Genomic DNA, 21,843 nt, shown 5'->3' on the forward strand with positions numbered 1-21,843 from the left:
AGTGGTTTTAGATATTAACAAAGCAACTTGGAATGGTACATTTTTTGTGTTTTCAGCTCGAGCTGGAACGGGAATTTAGACAAAAACGGCAATTTGTTTGAGACATGGGATATCAATTTAAGCTACATGGAATCTACCAATTCTACCAATTAGTCCTTTTCCAAATTCATTAAGGTCCATTAGGCATTTCCCGAATGGATTTCCATAGAAAAAACACAAAAAACTGCATGCTGAAGTAAAATTTTGAAGTAAAGAAAAAAATTCTTCTGAATATTCCATTTAGTACATTTTCAAAAGTCACTACTTAGTCAAAACTAATATGTTGATTAGTTTTTTGAGAAAACATTCAAGCATTGATTTTCTGTTGAACATTTCCTCATTTGGGATGTCTTTTGGCCAACTCTTTGAAGCTTTTCCAAGAAAAAGGATAAACTTTCAAACACACTCCTCGCTCACATAAAATGTAATCCCTTTTCTAAGCTCAATTCATACCATTCACCGGCATGAATTGGGAAAAACTTGCTTCCCCCATCCGGTTATTAATTATGTCATACGAACAGAATCCTTTTCACCTATCGTTTGAATGTTGCCAGCCGCATCTACACTGTAATCCAGCCGCACAACCCTCATGTGTGGCGATGTCTTATTCATACGCTTCATCAAAAACGCACAAATCGCTAACCTACCAACGTTGCACAAAGCACACCTATGCATAATCCATGCTAATAACGGAATCATCCTATACAATATTCATTGGAAAATTTTAAACCAAAAACCCATACAGCATCGGTAGCATCATTTGAATAAATTAGTCCGTGCCTCGGGCCCATTTGCTACTGTACAGTGCACTGCTCGATTGCACTTGGGCTGTTGTTGGCTGCCGAAACATTTGCTGCGGTGCTACGGTAGCAATGCCAACGGTTTGGAGTGGGATTAAAGTGGGGAGTGCCCACAATATTTAACAGCCGGAGATAGTGCGTCACTAGAGATAATGTATGCAACGTACCGGACGAATAGGGGACAAAATATGAAATGTTGACTTGAGTGACATAAAGATATGTAAATGGTGCAGAGAGTGAGGCTGGTCACATTTCAGCATAGTTTTGCATTTGTTTGCTGTTAGCTTTTCACAGTTTTTGCTAACAAACGGCCGCATTAGACTGCCCGATAGAGCGTGTTACAAGCATGGTAGCATGTAATTTGGTTTGGCAATAAATCGAATCTTGAAGGGAGAAAAAGGAACCGGAACCTGGGAGGAAAAAAGTTCGTTACAAGACCGGGCCTGTGTTTGCTTACATTGGAATGCAGAGGTTGTGATATCGGATAGCCAGCCAGAAGGAACCTTAGTGCTAGTAAAACCAGCAACGAATAACGAGGTACCGGCCGGGGGGAAAAAATATCCCGTCACAAAAATAAGGCTGAACATTCATGATTCATCATTGAAAAGTTATTTACGTATTCACGGCAGCACTCGGTGCCAGGAATTCTAAGGCTATGGCTATGTTTGCATTCGGTGCCTCTTTTTTTTTTTTTTGCTCTGTGTGAACCCGCAAGAGCGAGCCGCTCTTCGGCAGAGTGTTGCGGCAGTGTTGCCGCGTACGATTGTGCAACCCAATCACGACTAATTTCGAAACCTTCAGCCTGCGACGGGTAGGTAGCACGGACGATGCGCACGGATGGCGTCATGTATACCAAGGGTGCTGCTGATGTGGGAATTTAATTACATATGCTACCAGTCCCGGCAGTGCGATGTGTTTCGATCAGGCGAATGGCGAAACGTGTTTGTGTGTTTTCTTCTAGGGAATGTAAAAGCATCGCGAGTTTGAGATGTGGCCCGATCACACAATCTTGCCATTGCGAGGCTCGGATGAAGAAAGTGACAGATTTTTTTTTTGGAATGTTTGCGTGAGAAAATGATGGAAGTAAGGGAGGAGGTCGTATAATTTGACACACGCTGCTAAATATGCGAAAGACTGTGCCGTTATACATGTTTATGAGGGTTGTTATTCATATGCGCGACATTGCGATATTTGAAAGGTCGTTTTCATTTTATTGAATGCATAATGTTAAATAATAATGCATTGTTATACATTGAGTGGTACAAGTTATTTTTTTCAATACCTAGTATAGTCCTGCTTTTCATTTTAAAAGGTTGGGCACATAGTCCATACAAACGCTTCTTTGGTCATAAAACAACTACGAGAAGCATCAATGTATGATCAATTAATTATTGATTGCATTTTTTAAACCTAAATTGGAATTTTTGGGCCAAAATTTTACGTTGAAAACAAATTTATTTTATCTCCGAATATTCTGTATAAAAGGGAAAATTGTGTAATTTCTCTTTTGTGGTATAAACAAGACAGAAGTAGAGCTGCGTTTTGTAGATGAAAGCAGGCTAATTGTTCAAAGCAATTATTTTCGTATGTAGGTTAATTCAGTTTAAATATTTTATAGGTTTTAAGTGAATGGGATTGTTAAGGTCGGGCTACATTGATCGTACTCGCAAGCGTAATTTTGATTTTCACTAGCGCATCTGGCGGCGGCTGGTGGAAGCTTTTTTTGGTCATCGAGGGAATGGACCTGCCGGATCTCAAAATTAAGTAGTTTTTCCATCGTTTTCCATTGCAAAAATGGATGCAATGCGTGCAAGACATGTGTATCTACGTTTTACAAAACTTTTCTCCTCCGATTTAAGTAAAAAACATGGAAAATTAACGTATTTTCTGGAGCGGCTCCAAATTGTTTGGCAAAATGCTTCGGTCAGTCGCCGCCAGATGCGCTAGTGAAAATCAAAATTACGCGTGCGAGTACGATCAATGTAGCCCGGCCTTTACATTTTTAAACGATATTCTCTTGTATATTGGACTTTAAAGTCGTCCAGGAACATCAGGATTGAAATAACATTAATTAGATTAGAGAAGTAGAGAATAGAGTAGCGATATAATAGCGTTTAATTTGATTTTACTTAGACCCAATCCAGTATCTACAGTATCCCTCCACATGCTTAAGGCCGGGCTACATTGATCGTACTCGCAAGTGTAATTTTTATTTTCACTAGCGCATCTGGCGGCGACCAGCGCAAGCTAGATGTCTGTATAATTTATGTGTCAAAATTATTCATACTTGGTGTCTCATCAAGTTTCGACCAGGCTACTTGTATGCCGTTTTAAATGTTGATAAACGCCTACAAATTGGAACAAAGCAAGCCGTTAATTGTTGTTGGTGGACAAATCGTCATTCATACAAAGCGCTGGGCAACATTTTTCCCCATCTTCCAACATCTATCCATCATTGGGTAAAATTATAGCCTCCTCGACCCAAAACATTTTTTGACAGATAAATTATACCAGCATGTAGCTTCAACCCGCCACCGCTAGATGGCGTACGCGTTCACAAAAATTACACTACGGAGTACGATCAATGTAGCCCGGCCTTTAAGGCCGGGCTACATTGATCGTACTCTCTGGTGTAATTTCGATTTTCACTAGCGCACCTGACGGCGGCTGACCGAAGCATTTTGCCAAACAATTTGGAGCCGCTCCAGAAAATACGTTATTTTCCATGTTTTTTACTTTAACTGGACTGGAAAAGCTTTGTAATTGATAGATAAATATGTTGTGCAAGTATTTCAGTCGTTTTCGCATAAAAAAACGGTGAAAAAACAACTTAAATTTGAGATCCGGCACGACCATTCCCTCGACGACCAAAAAAAGCTTCCTCCAGCCGCCGCCAGATGCGCTAGTGAAAATTGAAATTACACCAGAGAGTACGATCAATGTAGCCCGGCCTTTAGAATATTCAGATTGAGAAATGGAGATCTTGAAGTCTAAAGGCCGGGCTACATTGATCGTACTCTCTGGTGTAATTTTGATTTTCACTAGCGCACCTGGCGGCGGCTGACCGAAGCATTTTTCCAAACAATTTGGAGCCGCTTCAGAAAATATGTATTTTTTCCATGTTTTCAACTTAATTCGGACGAGAAAAGTTTTGTAAAAGGTAGATGCACATGTCCTGCACGCATTGCATACATTTTCATGGCAAAAAACGATGGAAAACTTCCACCAGCCGCCGCCAAATGCGCTAGTGAAAATCAAAATTACAGTTACGAGTACGATCAATGTAGCCCGGCCTTAAGAGTAGTATGCTAGGCCTATAATACGTTCAAGAACTATTTTGTTTCACCAATGGATGCTTCTTTTTCTTTGGCACAATAATCATTATCGTTCAAGGCCTGCCTTTGCTGTCTAATGGGCTTGGCTTTTAGTGTCTTATTGATAATTCATAGCAGGATGGGCTGTCCTACTTATGTAGGGTACGGCCCATTCGGGGCTTGAGCCCACGACGGGCATGCTGTTAAGTTGTACCATGAGACCGGCCCCAGTTGTACCAAGGGAATGTTTCCCAACTACAGCTTTAATCCCATAGTGTACATTTTATGTTAAATGTATGTTAGTTCATCCATTGTAAAACATTCTTAAAAATGGATGGAGAGGGCATTACTGCCTATCGATCGTCAAATAAATCGGTACCGAAGTACCAAGTGATTCCATAAAAAGCTATTTAATTTGGCTTGGTTGTGGCTAAACGACATGTTTAAATATCGTAATCATGTATACAATTGGTATAAATTGGCAAGTGACTGCGTAAATTGCGGTTAGGTGTACGACTCTAGCAATGTTGTTGCTAAACCAGACTCACAATTGAGTATCAAGCCAATGGAAAACCGTTGAAGATGCACATATAAAATGATTAAGTGTTTTTTTTTCAATTAAATTCAACAGCTCTTTGCTCATGTTATCATTAATTTTTTGTTAAATATGTTTGCATGCTAACACTAGCTCGATATTTCAACAAATAGTGCTGTTACTGTTGTATATAAATTGTCTATTCAGTTTAAGCACACTTCATCAGAATTGGATCGCTAACAGTGGGTTCCAAACTGTCACTTACTCTAGCCTGGCCGACTTTGTAGATAAATTTCCAAACCATCACGCTGCTGTGCTATTTGTAGGCACCAAAAGGAGGAAATCACGCGTTACGAAAATTTGAATAATCGAACCCATCTCTCCAATTTAAAATGCAGAAAAGGTTTTTATCGTACGTTTGAAATTAAACACATTGTGATTTATATAACCTGCCTTCCATTTCTACACGCGTTCTAGTAGCGCTAGCTGTTCCTCTTTCTCTAGCTCTCTCGCTCTCTCTCTCTCTCGCTCGTATTTAATTTGATTTTGGTCTTTTATCTTTCACTCAGCCCACACATGTCACACCCTTCAACGGGAACAGTGAAAACTACTTCCCGTAGGCTCTACCGAACCCGTTTCCAATCAAAAACTACACACACTGCGTGCATCCGTCCGCCTGCTGCGGCTACTGCTGCACAAAAACACACCCATACTGGTAACCGGGCAACGCTTCTTCACGAGCCTTCAAAGTTAACAAAACGCCACTGAGCCGTACTGATTAGTGGGCCCCCGTTAGCGTGGTGACATTTTCACCGGGCCTAGCCCCTCCCGGCCAGGTGTATCCGCTTACGCCACACGGGATGCTGCAGCAAAAATCAACCGGCGCGTTGCGACTCGTTTCTTATCGTGCCGTTATTATACGTACAGGCATCCGCGCTGAATGCAAACGAGACACGCGGGGCGCTAGCGTTGTGTTGGGCCGACGTTTGCTTGCGAAAAGATAAACCTTTCATCCCGCTTGACACGGTTGTATGAGTGTGTGTTTGTGTGTGTGTGTGTGTGTGTGTGAGAGTGAAAGGTGAGCACTCGCCCAAGGGACACTGGCACCAGTAAGCCTCCGCGCTGCCATAGCGTAGCAAGTTCCGGGGGTAATATGTTTCAGTGTATGTCCCCCAACGAAGAAGGCACAAGAGCCCTTTTTGCATACTTCAAACGGGTCTTCACGGGTGTACTATCTTCAGGTTTTTCCGTACACTTTTCGAATTTCCACCGGTACGGAGCGTGCTCATCGGGCGGTGTGTGTGTGTGTGTTATATTTGTTACATATTCACATGACCTCCTCAACACATCGACACGATCACCCAACGTGTCCGTGCTGCGTTATGCCGGTGTATGCAGAGGACGTCCATCTTTCGCGCCCCTTTACCCGAAGCGTTGCAGGTGTACAGGCGGTATCGTGTGCGCGAGATCGCAATTACCTTTTTATCTTTGCTATTATCGTCGGAGTCTTCATCGTCGTCCTTCTTGCCGCCCTGCCGGTTGGTGCGATTGGTCCGCTGGCGGCGTGCTAATCCCTGCCGGCAGCGGGTACCGCATGCGACTGCTGATAGCTTGCTAGCATAGTAGTACATAGCCATACGTCACGTTTGTCCGCACATTTAGGGGGTCGTGCAGTAGAGGTGAGGTGTTCGGTGTGTTTGTTCCCGAGTGCCCGCGAGCCCGCGGCCGGTCTGTTGGACGATGCTTAACCCTGCCCGCCCTTCCCCGAGCGCACTTTGGGTGCGTGCAAATGAGGGGTCGTCACGGTGATTTTCCACCCAAAACACGAGGGCGTTTCGTTTTTTTCCCCTCTCTCCGTTTTAAGTTTCTAGTTAAACTTCACTCCGTCGCTTCATTGTGTGCGTCTTGTCCGGTTTGCTGTTTTTTGCTGGATTGCGGGGAAGCATGTACAAGTCATGTCATGTGCGGAAGATTACCGGTGCAAACTGGTTGGTTTGCAAAGCTCGCCACCAAACTACCGACACATTCGGAACTTCTGCCGCGGGTGATGCTGTCTCAGAACAGGTTCGCTTTGCAACGGACAGTGGCGGGAACCGTTTGCTAAAACTGCCTCAGGTACGCATGCTGCAGCCCGGTTTGAAGGGCGCAGGTACCACGGTATCTCTGCAATGGAGCGGTGGCTGCAATGGAAAGGAAGATAAAAAAAAATGATGAGAGCTAGTTTTAGTCGACGCGTATCGTTCGGGGCGTGTCTGGGGGCTGTAAAGTGAAATGAAAGTAGCTGGTGGTTATTGGAAGATTAGGAGATTACTTGGAGGTTGGGGTAAAGATTGTGATGGCGGTAGCGCGAGATTTGCGGCTATATGGAAGTATTTGTATTCTGAAAGCACGTCCAAGCACCCACTGTTGGTGGAAAGGATTTAAGTAAACGCTTAAAAATCCTGATAATAATGAATATGCATTGATTTTATCAAACACTTCTCGGGATTGCTCAGTAAATAGTCGGTAACTTTATTACGCTTTACTTCATTTGACTAGTCAAAAAGAAGGAAGAAAAAAAATCGTCACTCTCTTGCCATGGCTCATCATCAAAATAACTGTGAAATTTAAATTTTTTAGCATTCCCTTTTCTGGAATTAAGATCCTTAATTCTTAAATTTTTGCACAACAAGTGTGGTTGATCTCGGTCTGCTGTAAACCACTAATGAACTAGGATATCTATGAGTTATTGGATTGCCCATAGCAGGCTAGCCAGTTGTGTGTATGGTGACCTTGGCTCATAGTAGGCTTAAATCCATGACGGGCGTATTGCTAGGTCCTACGAATTTACCACTGTACTACAGACCTTAAATTTAACACTGTGGTATTAATTCTGGTGTTAAGTAAGAAAATGGCTTTTTCACGTTTTGTAACATTTCTGCGAAAGCAGCAACTAACTTGAAACAATGTTCATATTTTTCCTGTAAAAATGGGTAACAGTATGAAGGTTGTAGGTGCTGATATTATAAATTCTTTTGAATATGTATTATTAACGATTAACCGACACATTATAGCCAGATAAATGTTAATGCTCTGGTATGTTGATCATAAAAACAGAAATTAGTCGCCTTAAAAAAGTGTACAGAATTAAGTTATGAATAAAGCTGTTAAACACTTTAAATAAAATAGACTTTTCTCCCTAAGACTATTGTTTTTCAAAACTAATTTTAATAATTTTTTTATGTAAAAAAATACAAACAGAACAGTGCACCAAACCAGAAGGTTTTATCATCGTGAAAAATTTAATCACGCCGTTAGCATTTGCATGTTCTCCATCGTAATCGATTGAAGCAGCGCTTTACAAAGAACTATTTCTTAATTTCACGAGAATGCACCCCCGGGCGGCAAAGGCGCCGTGTGGGAGAAAATACCTTATCGCACTTGAAGCAAAGCTTTAATGTAAGTGGAATTCGTTTTTGTACCGAGCGCAGGCTGTTGGGCTGCAGACCCGCCCTCGAATAGCACGCTCATCCCATCCCATCGGTAAATCCTCTAAAAAGTGTTCTTTTCAAGTTTATTTACATTCCCGCAACCGGACCAGAATGACCGGGGCCGTACCAAGACCGAACAGCGCCGTACATTCCGTGACAGTGCGGGCAGTAACAAGGATGAGACCGGGGGTTTCGTTTTATTTTTAGAGCTTCCTTTGAATTGTTTTTTCTCTACCACTCTTTGCGTCGTTTCTCCTCGCCAAGTGTCGCCTGGCTGCCATTTGCCGGCGGTGTGCACAAACTGTGGGCAAACAAAACGTTGAACCGGCCGACATCGGGCTGCTGCTGCTCCTTCGAGACGCGTCAAACAAACCCGGGGACAAAGTCCAATTTAACATTAAATCCCCAATGAGCTGGAGGACAAGTTTGTGACACGGTTCGGGAGAGCTTTTCGGAGGATTCGAAACAAAGTTGGAGGATGAAACAAGCCCGAAATGGATTCAGTCATTTCTCATGCAGCATTCTGTGACGGTGAAAGTTATTTTTCAGACATTGCGATCTGGCGAACATTTGCCGTGATGGTTTGCAATTGATCATACGATTTTGTCTGACACACACACACGCAAGTGGGAGTGCGTAGGGTACGGTTGAGAAAGGATTTACAACGAAATAGGTTAAGCATACTTTCTAGAAATCAAGGTACACCTCTTGGATGGTTACTTGGGGTTATTGGTTCTAGGGGAGTCTAACTGGCTCATGTATTACCCGGCTTTTCTAAGCCATGCGTAGGTTGTTATCATACGACGAATGGTAACATTTCGGCAGAGGTTGTTTTCTTTGCAAGAAGAGCCTTATGCTTCAGTTGTTTTTGTTGAATGTTCCCGCAACGTTCAGGTCGGTATGGTAAATTCAAAGAATAATTCGAAAGGACTGAATTCTGATATTTTCCAACAGGCATGTAGAATAAGATTTGAATAATTAGGATGAAACTGACAATTTAATTCTGTTTGTTTTCAAAGGAATCTTTTCATTTGAATAGTTCCAATTGTAAAATCTAAAGTTATTCTTCTATCAGCAAATATCCGTAGTACGCGATTCTTCTTAATTTGACAGCTCCTTGCCTTTTCAGAAAATATTTTGATTATTTTCATATACTAAATGCTCTTTTTGAATTTGATGTGTCAAAGAAGAAGAAGAAGAAGAAGAATATTTTAGTGTTATTGAAGTAGTAAATACGAAACTACGTTATTTCGTTTTCTAGTTAGATTGCATTAGTAATTGCAATCCATCCATAAGCTTACGAATGGCACTGTACTATACTCTTATCATAATTGAATGTATGATAGCACAAACTGCTAAAAATACAAACTGCTATCTAACTCATGTTTCGGTTTACAATATTTGTATGATATTTATATGAAAGCTGTGAAATATTATGTCATAATAAGGATATTACATCGTAGTTAACGTTTCTCACAATACAGTTAGTGAATGGTTGTTAATGTTTCTCCTAATAAATGTCCAATAACTATCCTCGTTGTAGCTCAATGCTTTTGTTTTTTCATCTTCTTTTAACGGCACGTTTAAAACACACTTCTATCATTTGATCGTAGAAACCCTCAAACAAGGTGTCATTTAAAAAAAAAGGTTATTCGCTTAGGAACCAAAATCTACATTTTGAAGCACTTTCCCAAAAAAAAAAAAAAACAAACATAGCAAAATTGAATTTCCAACCCATTAGAAGCACGTCATTTCATGCGTTAGGAAACATTCCTATCGTTGACATCACTTCACTGCCCTATAGTTTGTGCTGCACTTTCAAACCCAGAAGAATGGGCATACTCACAAACCGACGTACTTTCTCATTACGATCCATCTGATTAACACTGGCAACCTCAGCGAACCTGCCAACCTTTGCGAAAAGGTTGTTTGCTACCGATGTGTACTCGTTGCCACAGCCACAGCCAAACCCTACCGGTAGCACACCGATTAAACGGCTAGTTGAATAACGCGCAATGTTTGTCACAAGGTAACACTATCCGGTTGTGCGCGGCTCGAATCGTACCACGGCCGGCAGCGCCCGATAAATATGCAAGCCCAGCCGTCAGCTGGTCGTGTGACCGGCCGCAACCCAACGTCCAGAGTGGCTAACGCGGCACGCGGCACAGGGAGGAAGGCCGTGCGCCCCGACACGGACGGGCTCGGGTAAGTGAAATCCGATGTTATGCAAATCGAAATCTTTGGCGCCACTGTCTGTGCTATCTTATATTTGGGCGCGTTTATTTGACATAACTTTCGGAAGCGTAGCCCTGGGAGCGATTTGCATTCGCTTCCAGCGAACCACGGGAATCCAAATCGGACAGGGACCCACTCTCATCAGGCTTGCGCATATAAATGTGCATCATGCTGCCATCCGAGCCGGCTAGCTTTCCCTCTTCATTCCATCGTTTCCCCCGTCCATCGCGTTCGTTCTTTATTGGTCCAAGCACGGGTGGGCACGAATTGGGTGATGCTGTTTTAGACAAGCAGCATCATGCATTACTTCCTTATTTTGGGCAACTCGGCACTGCTTCCAGCGTCCAGCCCCATGCCACCGGTGTCGATTTTCTGCGTTTGCACACGGCGTTGCAGTTGTTGTATCATACCTGTGCTTGAATGTGCGATTTTTGGCCTATCGTTGTAGGGCTTTCGGTTTGCTTTGGCACTCACTCGGCTCGGCTCGGGGATGCCTTCTTCCGGCGGCTCGTCCTTTCGAGATGATTGCATTTTATGCAAATAGTGCAACTCGCTTGGCTTCTCGCTACACCATCATCCCTCGTTGCACCTCGCCTGCACCGTCGGGCATTTCTCGCGACGTTTGGCGAGTTGAGTCCAATTTACGGAAATAGACTTATGAATAATAAATTTCAAACATCATGTCGCGATGAAGCGGTCCCGTACCCACGGTACACGGTTCACCTGCCGGTCGCTTTTGCGCTGTTCGTCCCGTTCGAACGGGGCAGTGGTATTTCGTGTTTGCGCGGCGAAAACCTACAGCTTAGTGACCGAGCGACCTACTGGCTGGTGTGATGCTGCTGCAGCAGTCGGAGAAGCCCTACCAGCAGCAGCAGCAGCAACACCTCAACCTCCACCAGCAGCAGGAGCAGAAACATAACGGGTAATGGAAATTTATTTCGATGTGAAATGGTCGATGAAAATGGGATTTTTTCGATCGTGCTGACCGTTGGCGTGCGATAGCGTGTAAGTGGTCTGAAAAATGATCAACTTTGCACCGGGTTTTAGGGGCGCTGCATGCGGCTGCACGTTAGGCACGGTCCGACCGGTCTTTGATGGGAAGTTATGTTAAAATAATGTGCACGGAACATTTCTGTAATCATTTTCGCTTCATCCGTACGAGCCAAAAAGGAAGCGAAGTGGCCCGTTTTTGTGTTGGTTCGGTAATTTTCACAAGAAAATGGTGAATTTTACAGTAGCTGATGTAATTCACTTTATGTTTTATTTTTTGTAGCTATTTTGAGAACCATTATGGCTGCCCTCGGTCAGCAGTGGAATTCTACCGTGCTGTGCTTACATCATGTTTAAAGCTTAAAACTTTACCCGGCATGAACTTCAAGCGAATGATAAAGTTTCTCAGTAATATGTGTTCACTTGACAGCAATTAACGATTTGATTCATTAACCACACAGTATGTTGTACCGATGATTTCTCTTCTGCTGATGTTTGAATTCAGTTTCAATCGTTTATTTCGCGTTATCACCAACAAGCTTTTGGAGTGGCATCTTTCTAGATATTTCAATTATGTCTGAAACTCTGATCACCACCAAACAGGTTTAAAATACTACTTAGTGGTGTTTAATCAAAAAGATTTAAAATAAGTAGCTAAAAATTATTTCTGCTCTAAACCATTTATTTAAAACTTAGAGAAAAGCATGTGGTATGCTCGTGTGCCAATAAGCTTTGAAAATAAGAATTTTAATTATGAAGCGTGGACACTTTTCGACTTTTGGGGTTATTATTATACTAACTAGTCTATTGGATCGATTTGATCGTTTTTTTTTACATAAAAATACCAGTAGCTTCTTTTATACAAGAAATAGAAACAAAACAATCTTAAAATGCATTTTTGTTTTTACACATATACTAAAATCCAATATGGTGGACCGTATCTTTACAATCTGGATGATGAATACTGTTCTCTGAGGCTTTTCAGAATGGAAAATGGGGCATCGAAATCTAATCGTATTCAATAGTAATCGATACGGATCATTGAGAGCACCTTGTAGATGCAACCTAGGCAAACAAAGAGGTCCAAAGGCAACATTTTAAAGAAAGAGCGGTCTTGAGTTGGTAGATTATAGAAGGTATCATAGTAAATAAAATTAGTTTAATATACGTTTCAACAACCCACTATGAAACAATCATCTTAAAGGCCGGGCTACATTGATCGTACTCGCACGCGTAATTTTGATTTTCACTAGCGCATCTGGCGGCGGCTGGTGGAAGCTTTTTTTGGTCGTCGGGGGAAGGGTCGTGCAGGATCTCAAATTTAAGTAGTTTTTTAACCGTTTTTCGATGCGAAAACGACTGGAATACTTGCACAACATATTTATCTATCAATTACAAAGCTTTTTCAATCCAGTTGAAGTAAAAACCAAGGAAAAATAACGTATTTTCTGGAGCAGTCCCAAATTGTTTGGCAAAATGCTTCGGTCAGCCGCCGCCAGATGCGCTAGTGAAAATCAAAATTACACCAGAGAGTACGATCAATGTAGCCCGGCCTTAAAACTTTATCATTTACGTGCCAATTGCAAAACAATTTATTAAGAATATGAAGTTACTTTTGTAACGCTTATTAAGGCAAACACTAAAGTATTGTGTTAAAACAATAAAGTAGGATTATTTTAATTCATTACACTTTTGTAAAATAAACTCTATTCATGTCAATGGAGAATATTATAAATTTGTCTAGTTATTTTGGAATACAGTAGAAAATCAATAAATATGTGCTTTTTAATTGGTATGTTGCTCCCGACAGAAAACCACTAGAATAGCCCTGCAGCTTTTAGGATATGTTTGAAAACCAACCCATTTCCTCATACAAGTTGCGTGCTCTTTAATTGAAAAATCAGCAAACGCTTTAACATTCTACTGAAAAGCGATCGATACTTTACTTTCGCTAGCAGTTGATTAACCGGTGAAGGATAAGCGGATTATTTATTTAATCTCCAAACAGTAATTGAATGTGTAGATGCATTTTTTTATGTGAAGGGAAGCAACACAAAAAAGAGCAAACCTATTTTTAATGTTTCTGTCTGTGCTTATTTTGGTGCAAATTTCGTAGAATCAGTACAGTACAGCTTCATTTTTTTTTCTCAGAATAACTTAAAACCCTTTGCTTTTGTTTACGCTGCGCTCAGTTAAAATTAGATGCTGAAATAATGAAATGCTATTGAACATATGGCGAAAAAAAAAGAAGATCGGCAAAACAAGCAGCAAAAACACGTCTGATGAAATGGAGCATTAATTACGGTCCTGCATAATGTATGTAATTAAAATACACAGCGGTGGGAGAAAATAGCTTTAAAGTAAAAAAAAAAACAACTCCCGTTCGAACAAACAAAGAGCAAACGTATTGGATCGGTTGGTGCGATTGGTTACGATGCTGCGAATCATATTGAAGATCATTCGATTTTATCGATTTATGGTGTGTATCGATTTTATGTAAATAAACTATCCGCAAGCTAGATAGTGGCGATTGTTCGGGTTGCTTCGGGATTCTCTGCGCTTGCTACCAATTTCCATTTTTTTATAGTTGTTTGATTTGCAATTTCACTGATTAACACATCAATATGCAATTGAGTGCTGGCAACCGCTAAGCCGGCGTGCGGGTATGGCGTGGCGTTTGGTTGCTCCGCAAACAGTAGCAGTTTTTCACGCACAGGAACGTTTTATGCTGGGCCGGTAAACACAGGCGCAAGAACGGAAACAGAAGCAGCAGAACTGTTTGGGGCGTGTGCTAGCTGCGCGCGTTACACTGCCGAACATCGATCATGCAATCTCTAGTTATACTAAACAAACACTTTCCACCACGCACTAGGCAAATTGGGTGAAGTGTTTCATGCTACAGCACGAACCACCGGCTCGTGCATCCCGTTCGGGGCCGTGTGCGCCCGGTTTTGGTGGTGGTGGTGGTGGCGGCCGGAAATTCATGAGCTGTTGAACAAACGGGCCAACAAGCCAATAATGGGGGACCAACTTTGTGTCGTCGTTCAAGCGGCGACTCGTTCACTCACACGCAAAACAAAACAAACAAACCCTCCGGACACAATGGACACTCCCTGGAGAATGGGACGAATCCTTGTACCGCCATGGAGCCATGGTGGGGTTGGATTAAAAATTAAAATTCAAATCTTTCGATTCTGGCACACAGACGACAGCAAAAGGAAGCGCAAAAGTGGGGGAAATGAGCGCCGGAGAAATAAAACAAAAAACAGCAACCGACCCCATCACCACCGTACAAGTGCCTGCTGTTGGTCGCGTACCATCACTCCCAGTGGGGTTTGCCATTGTACGGGCGTGTGTGTGAGTGAGAGTGTGCTTGGCGTGTCTGTGTTGATGATCGGCCGAAAGCACTAGTGACGCGGGCCATTGTGTATGTCATATGTTCGGCAGCCGGGCGCACGAGAATGCTCGGTTGATTGGTTTTTTCGCTGTGTTTGTTATTTTTCACTTGTAAATGAAAACAATGCCTGGTCGTTCCCGCCGGAATTTGGGGCGACCATGAGCGCCAACGAAAAAGAGAAAAAAAAAGAAAAAACAGAAAAGGAAAAGTATATTCCGGCTCCAGCAGCATGGATCGTAGGCTCGTAGGCTCGACCGGAGAGTGTATTATTCGTGTTGTTGATTATGCATGGATTGCTTCTTGTTTCAATGTTGCCCAGCCGTCATCTGTGATGGGGGAGGATGCGGAGAAGCATGGAGCAGCAGCTACATACATTGGCCGTGTGAAGCGCATTTTGTACGGGGTGTGGGGAAAGCATTACGGACAGCGATAGAAACGCAAATGTATGTCACAATCGGATGTGTCACTATGGTGGTATGATTTTCCTGGGAAATGGGAATGTTTTTGCGCTCTGCTCTGCAGATCACACACGCTTTGCTATTTGTATGCAGCATTGACTTCTAGCAGCGAGATGCGACTGAAGAAGGAACAAAATAAGTTGGTCGTTTAGAAATGAGATGTAAACAATGCAACGAGCATAATCATGCTTGTTCTTGCTCTCTCTCTCTTTCTCTCAGCTATGTTACACGAACTGTGAACTTTGTGATTGCTTTGGGAACCGAGGTTTTAATAACGTTGTTCCGAAAGTCGTTTATTCGGAGCTTTGGTGCAGCAAAGGACTTACAGGAGAGCTAGGCTACGTGCCTACATGGAAGAAATCCCGGAAAATTCTTAATGAAAAGTGCTTCCCGAAGAGTGTTTTTACAATTTCACGCATTGTTGCTTTGCTGGTGTGAAAAAAATCAGACCAAAACCATTATAATACAACCACCCGCACACGTAGCTGATCTACATCTCTCCACATTCGGCTCACGAAATAAATTTCTTCCCCGCTCTGTACCCCTCATACGCTCGCTCGAGACACTATCTCACAGTCCGCTGTTAATGTATTTATTTACTTGATAAACGTTCCCATTATTATCAGCAAAGATTGTATTTCACGTCAGTGACCAAAAATTCAATTACCCGAAACTGAACCCTCCAGGCGCGTGTGTGCGTGTGTATGGACCATGCCACACGGCCGGAGTCAATTTACGACACAAACGTCTACAGAATGTCGCCGAAGAAAAGAGAGCACCAGCGCTGTTACGGCCCTGGTTCGGTGTTGGATGTGTTGAAGCACAGTTTAAAGAAAAAGGCACATCCCAATACGCGGGAAGGGGAGGGGGGGGGGGGGAGCGTGGCAAAGTGGCGAAAAGCCATTATTTGTTTCGTTCCTTTGCAGCGAGATATGCTTCGGAGGGGTGGATGGCGAGATTTATTTTCTGGCGCGTTCAGTGAAAGGTACATTTAGATAAGGTTGCCCGGGTCGTGATGAAACATCCGCAAGGAGTGGTAAACAGAAGTGGTCCGTTGTAGTACGGGTTGCAGTGTTGGATGCTGCTCTTGTTGCTGCTGCTGCTGCTGCTGCTGCTGCTGCTACCGTTGGTGGTGGTGCTGTGATTGTTTCTCAGCTGTGTTGGCGAACGTGTAACAACACCCTGGCAACTGACATTGCCACAGGGTACGGAGAGCGTTTGCCAACATGGCAAAAGTCAATTTTAATTGTGTGATTTATGTGGAATTTCATTCCCTCACGCATGGGTTGTCTGTTTCCGAGAGTTTGGCAAGCATAGAGCATAGAGTTCAAGCTGCGATTACAGGCATTGGGGTAGGGAGAGGAAAAAAACCCGCAAAATTCATGGAAACAATGAGCAAAGTGGAAAATTGTTGAGCACAAACCCGAAACCATGCAAAGAAGTCGTTGAATTTATCGTTTTGGAGAAGATTTTAATTTTTAAATATATTCGTGCTGCTTGTTTTCAGGAGCTGTTCGAGCATACTGCCAAAGGCGTGGGTTCGTATTGCTTAAGAAGGTTTTGGTGTTTTAATGAGTTTGTTTTCTTGCTTTCAAACAAAGCTGATTTTACGACATGATTATTTTGTTTTCAAAGAAGTTTCGTACATTTTCGACCACTTAATTACCTAAAACTTTGTTTATGTGGAATATCTGGTTTCATGTTGGAATGTAAACTTTTAGTAATGTGTGCATGATACATAAAGAAATATGTTTTAACTTCTTCTATGTTTGTTTATTTTACATTTAGCTCGGTCAATTATCGTTGTTTAATCAGTTCAATTGTTTATATGCACTCGCTGGCATTCTTCGGTGTTGTGTACAGTTTCGATCTAGTATAATGCATTGTGTATAATTCATAAAATCATAGTGCATAATGCATAACTTTGGGATGGTATGTGTAGTAGAGAATAGCAAATATGCCATCAACCAATAAATTTCATTTAATAGAATGCGTACAATTGCTCATTTTGTTTTGAGCGATCGCTATCAAAGCATTGTTCCTGGCTATTGATTTGTGTAATGATATGTTATGATTATCATGCATCATATGACATAAAGACTGGAAATTGGAAAGCTGAAAAGCAGAACATTGCTTAAAATGGAAAACATAACCACATGCGACTGAACAGATAGCTGATGCTCATATGTATATGAAAATCGCGGCAGAATAGTAACGTTAACATGAAAAAATAGACCACAATTATCGATTTTTTATGGGTTTTATTGAGGAAAAACGAAACGTTAATTGCACTTTCCCATTAGCCAGCAGCCAACAGTTGAAAGCTCTATCAGTCGAACTCTAACCGCGATGGACAAAAAAGTGAAGCAACTTTGTTTAGAAGCGTGCGCGATCAAAGAACGACACTCTGTTAGATCTGTGAACGAACTCTGTGTGGCCAGTTTGTGGACGTCGTATAAGCCTATTCCGGCATCAACAACATCTTGGCACTATTAGACAACAATCAGAGCATCGAAAGAAAGCCCAGATTCGTATGGTAGAAGACCCTGAGGGATTTGAGGTTCCACAGAAAGCTGAAAATGAAGACCGAGAGACAAACGGCTAGATTGCTGTGTTAGCTTGGCCGGGAGGTCCATGCAATCGGCTAAATGCGTCCACAGGCTTCGCAGCGGCAAGCAATGACACCAAAACTCAATTCGATTATTTAAAGCAAATTTCGGCGCAATTTTGATATGACACCTTAGTACTTGAACTGGTTCAACATTTCCCAGCTGTGTCCCAACATGATGCAAAAGCTCTACTCCAACAATTTTGCCGCGAAACATTACGAGAAACTGATAAATATCGAAGGTAGATCTTAAAACATGCCTGAACGGATGTCTTGCTCATGGTGAAAATTACGGATAACTGACGACAGGCAAGGTCGTACATTTATTTTTGCAAGTATGCTTTTATAAATATCTTTCAAAGGATGTTCATGGAAGGAAATTAGCTCGTTTTTTTCTACAGCCAGTCGTAAAAGTCATTTGTTTAAATGAAAACGTTACTACCAGATGAACAAGTGATTAATTAGAAGACCTCGGATTGCAGAAGGGAATTGTTGACCAGATTGCAATAAAGTACCATCGTTTCTTGGTCGTCATACGGTTGTCTCCTAGTTTACATGTGTGTACTGAAAAGCTTCAATAGGTCATTGAATAGCCGCATTGAAGCGTTAATTTTTTTTTTTAATTTTGCACGTTGAAGGGAATTGCTGTAATAGTTTTATGTCATTATTTGATAAATAGACTAGAAGTTTTACTCCATCATAAAAAGTATGTTCAATGTTGAACAGCACAGTGTGTTAAAATTAGTTTATACATTGAACAAACTCCAGAATATAAATGTTCTATAAGATTATCTGAAAAGAACATAAAGTATATCGTGTCCCTGTTGCCCTGAACACCCCCACGAAATGATTGTTTCAATCCTGCGAAAATCAACAGTCGGTTGCAAAATGAACAGGATAATAATAGTTTGTTACATATTTGATTTATGCTTGCTTTCCCTTCCCATAGCCCCCACTAAACCACAACAATGTTGCTTCATCATGTAGGACCCGCAACGAGTTTGCAACAAATGAGGATCAACTGATCTGCGTCTCCACTTGACCGGTTCCGCTTGTTGCCGCTGTGTCACACCCGACATGGGCCGGTGGGTTTTAGTGAAAGGGGGATACGGCACGCGGAAAAAACATAAATCCCACCACCATCCATTCACATCCGAAATCCCAATAGGTGTCATCGGCAAGCGCAGGTCATGGTTGAGAGCAGGGAATTTAAATTCACATTTCCTTCGCTGTTTTTTTTCCTCCCGCTCCTCGCCCTTCTTAGCGACACACAAACACAAAAAAAGCACATGCATACAAACACGACAAAAATCCATCCATAAATCATTGCACGTATAACAGATGAATTCTAAAATGAAAAATGATTTATCGTGTGCCGATGGTGGAAAGTAAACCGTCGGGTGGGAGTGTGTGGTTGGTGTTTTTTTTTTTGTTGCTCTCTTTTCTTGTTACTTTATCCCATTTAAAAAGGATTCGAAAAATGTATCAACACGAAATTGCACACGCGCTACATAAACATTTGTCCGTGTTTTTGAGCGTATGTGTGTGTGTGTGTGTATGTATATATCTGTGTGGTACAATAGTAGTCACACGTCTGTGACATCGTTCCAGAGCATTATCACTAAGTGTGGGAGGGTTGCGAGTCAGAAGATCATATATTATTCCTGACCGTCAGCCTTGGTGGGATGGGATGGGGGGAAAGAAGGCGGGTAGTGAACAAGTGAAGCCGGGCATGATTTACATTCTCAACTGCTAACGGTGTGGCATTGAGCGTTGTGAAGCGATTTTGGTAAATTTTTACGTTTCATAAAGCATGGGAGGGGTTTCGGGAGGGGAACTTTCACAATCGGGAGAAAGATTTATGGAACCGGCTTCAAACGATCAGGTGGTTAATTATTCGTCCGATCACAGCAGGAAGCACAGTATACACCGTGTGATTCATGGCAACTCCTGCTACGCACACTACGATTGCAATTGTTATTGGTTGTATGGAAAAAAAACCCCACCCCAACTCATTTGCCTTCATTTTCCGCTGAACGATTTGTGGCGATGCTTTCGTTGGAATGGTTGTTTTGGTTCGGGTTAACGGTCTGTTTGGCACTTATCCATAACCAATAATGGCGTTGGGTTCAGGTGGTATTGTTTTTTTGCAAACATTCGATCGTTTTGGCAGCAGTTGGGCCAATTTTATTATGGTTGCGAAGTATGGGCTTGGCTTTAAAATGTATGGTTTCCGTCGATTTAAGCTTACCGGTTACCTTCAATTGACAAAATCTCTCCGAAATGAACGGCAGCCACGGTATCAGCATTGGGTTTATGATGAATAGGTAGGTTAATATTTCATCTCAGGTACTGGTTTATGGTTTATGTTTGCGTTGCGTTTTTTTCTTCTTTTTTTTCTGTCGTGCAGGGTAAAAGTAAAAGTAGCTTTAGCGTAATGGAGCAAAGCGTATGTGGTGCTGTGGGTGGCTATAAAAAGCCACCAAACACGCGTTCACAATTTGCGTTGCGCTGGTGTAATTTTCCACTGGGGAAATTTGACGTTGACGCATTGAGATATGGATGGTAAACACTCTCTTTAGGTTGAACATATTTTTACAGGTTTTTTAAACTCTTTTCTGAATTATGATCATGTTTGTTTGGTGTTTTGATGTGTGTATGGAATATTATATGAAATAGATAATTGAATACTTCAAAATAAATAATTTAATAATTGCAACCATTTTAAATATTATATAGTTCCTAAAAAGGCAATTTGTTAGGATGAGATATTCAGCAGCTTTCAACTCACCCAGCAAAACTAACTCATCTCGAACTTTAAATACGGCCGTTGCATTCCATTACCCAAACTAGCATGAGCACGTTCCTGTAGTTTAGCGTTGCTGTGGAAAACATAAGACCCCGGATCCACCCTAGGATACGTGTGGCCCGTTCTGCCACACTTTCTATCCTACCGCGGCGGCGAGCGTTTTACGAGAGGGTCGAACGCTTGCTGGCTAAAAGTTTCCGCACCGGGGTTGAAGATTCACTTCCTGCACGCAGAGTGCAAAGGGAGCCCGTTAGGCATCGCTCCGGCGATTACCGCTCACACAATCGACAAATTCTTAGTAACCTGCACACTGATGCACACTACGCGGAGCACTTTGCCACTGGCAGGAGAGCACTTTCATCATTCGACTTTTAGAGGCAATTTGAATCACTCAACCGTTATTGTTGGAAGAGACAAAAAATCTACCCCTTAATTGATTCATTTGGGTATTTTTAAATCGCACGATAGCACCACTTTTTGACACCTGCTACACTTGCGGCTCGTGTCACGTTTTCCACCGGTAGAACAATTATTCTTGTATTAGTCGGCTCAACAGGGCACGGGGAGCGTATTTCAAAAGCACTCTCACTAGTTTCGGTATTTTTTTTTTTTGGTTTGCACTGGCTTGCTGCAACGGCTTGTAATCCTAGGTCTGCTAATCCTTTCTGGTAGTAGTGCCCGCAAGCCAAGTAAATGTTTCTGTGGGCGGCGTACCGTGTTTTGAGTATGGTCAGGGCATCGCGAACGAAACGTACGAAATTGACCGAGCAGGGAGACTGACTGACACACACAACTGGCACAGCACGCTCACCAAAGTTCGATCCAAGCGCGGTGAAAGTTGGAAACAAACTGAACTCCATCGCACGCTGGCAGTTGAACAGTTTCACCTTAACCGTGTTCATCTGTCTGTCATGAACGCGCATGAACGGCGCATCGGATGCTGTGCTGGCTGGTTTGGAACGTTCCCCGAAAGGTTCATCTTCAGTGTGTTAAGCTTTGTGCGGGGACTAATTATCCAAGGTTCATTTACCACTGATCAACCCGTTTTGCCAATTGTTTGTAATTACTTCCGCGAATCGGACGGTTTGGTGTAATGTGTAAAAATCTCATAATGCTAACGCTTTATGCAAATTGCACGATTTGTGAACTCATTACTTTTTTACAACATTGAATTGAAATGGTTTGAAG

The 21,843-nt window shown here is 42.2% G+C and overlaps 1 protein-coding gene and 1 long non-coding RNA gene across 2 annotated transcripts in view; both read right to left on the reverse strand.

Annotated features, from left to right (window-relative positions):
- The window catches only part of LOC120958379 (ras-GEF domain-containing family member 1B-like), a 46,734-nt gene extending 25,206 nt beyond the window's left edge, over positions 1-21,528 (reverse strand). Inside the window, exons 1-2 of the mRNA XM_040381137.2 lie at positions 20,638-21,528; positions 6,167-6,868 (exon numbers count right to left, since the gene is read on the reverse strand). Coding sequence (XP_040237071.2) covers positions 6,167-6,325 — 159 coding nt within the window. The 5' untranslated portion in view covers positions 6,326-6,868; positions 20,638-21,528. The remainder of the gene's footprint in view (positions 1-6,166; positions 6,869-20,637) is intronic.
- On the reverse strand, positions 3,437-4,062 carry LOC125907300 (uncharacterized). The gene is made up of 2 exons (XR_007452581.1): positions 3,890-4,062; positions 3,437-3,496 (listed from the first exon to the last, which is right to left on the reverse strand). It is a non-coding gene; the product is annotated as an uncharacterized LOC125907300 (long non-coding RNA).
- Positions 21,529-21,843: the final 315 nt, after the last annotated feature.

This window comes from Anopheles coluzzii, chromosome 3, assembly GCF_943734685.1.
Source record: "Anopheles coluzzii chromosome 3, AcolN3, whole genome shotgun sequence".
Lineage (NCBI taxonomy): Eukaryota > Metazoa > Arthropoda > Insecta > Diptera > Culicidae > Anopheles > Anopheles coluzzii.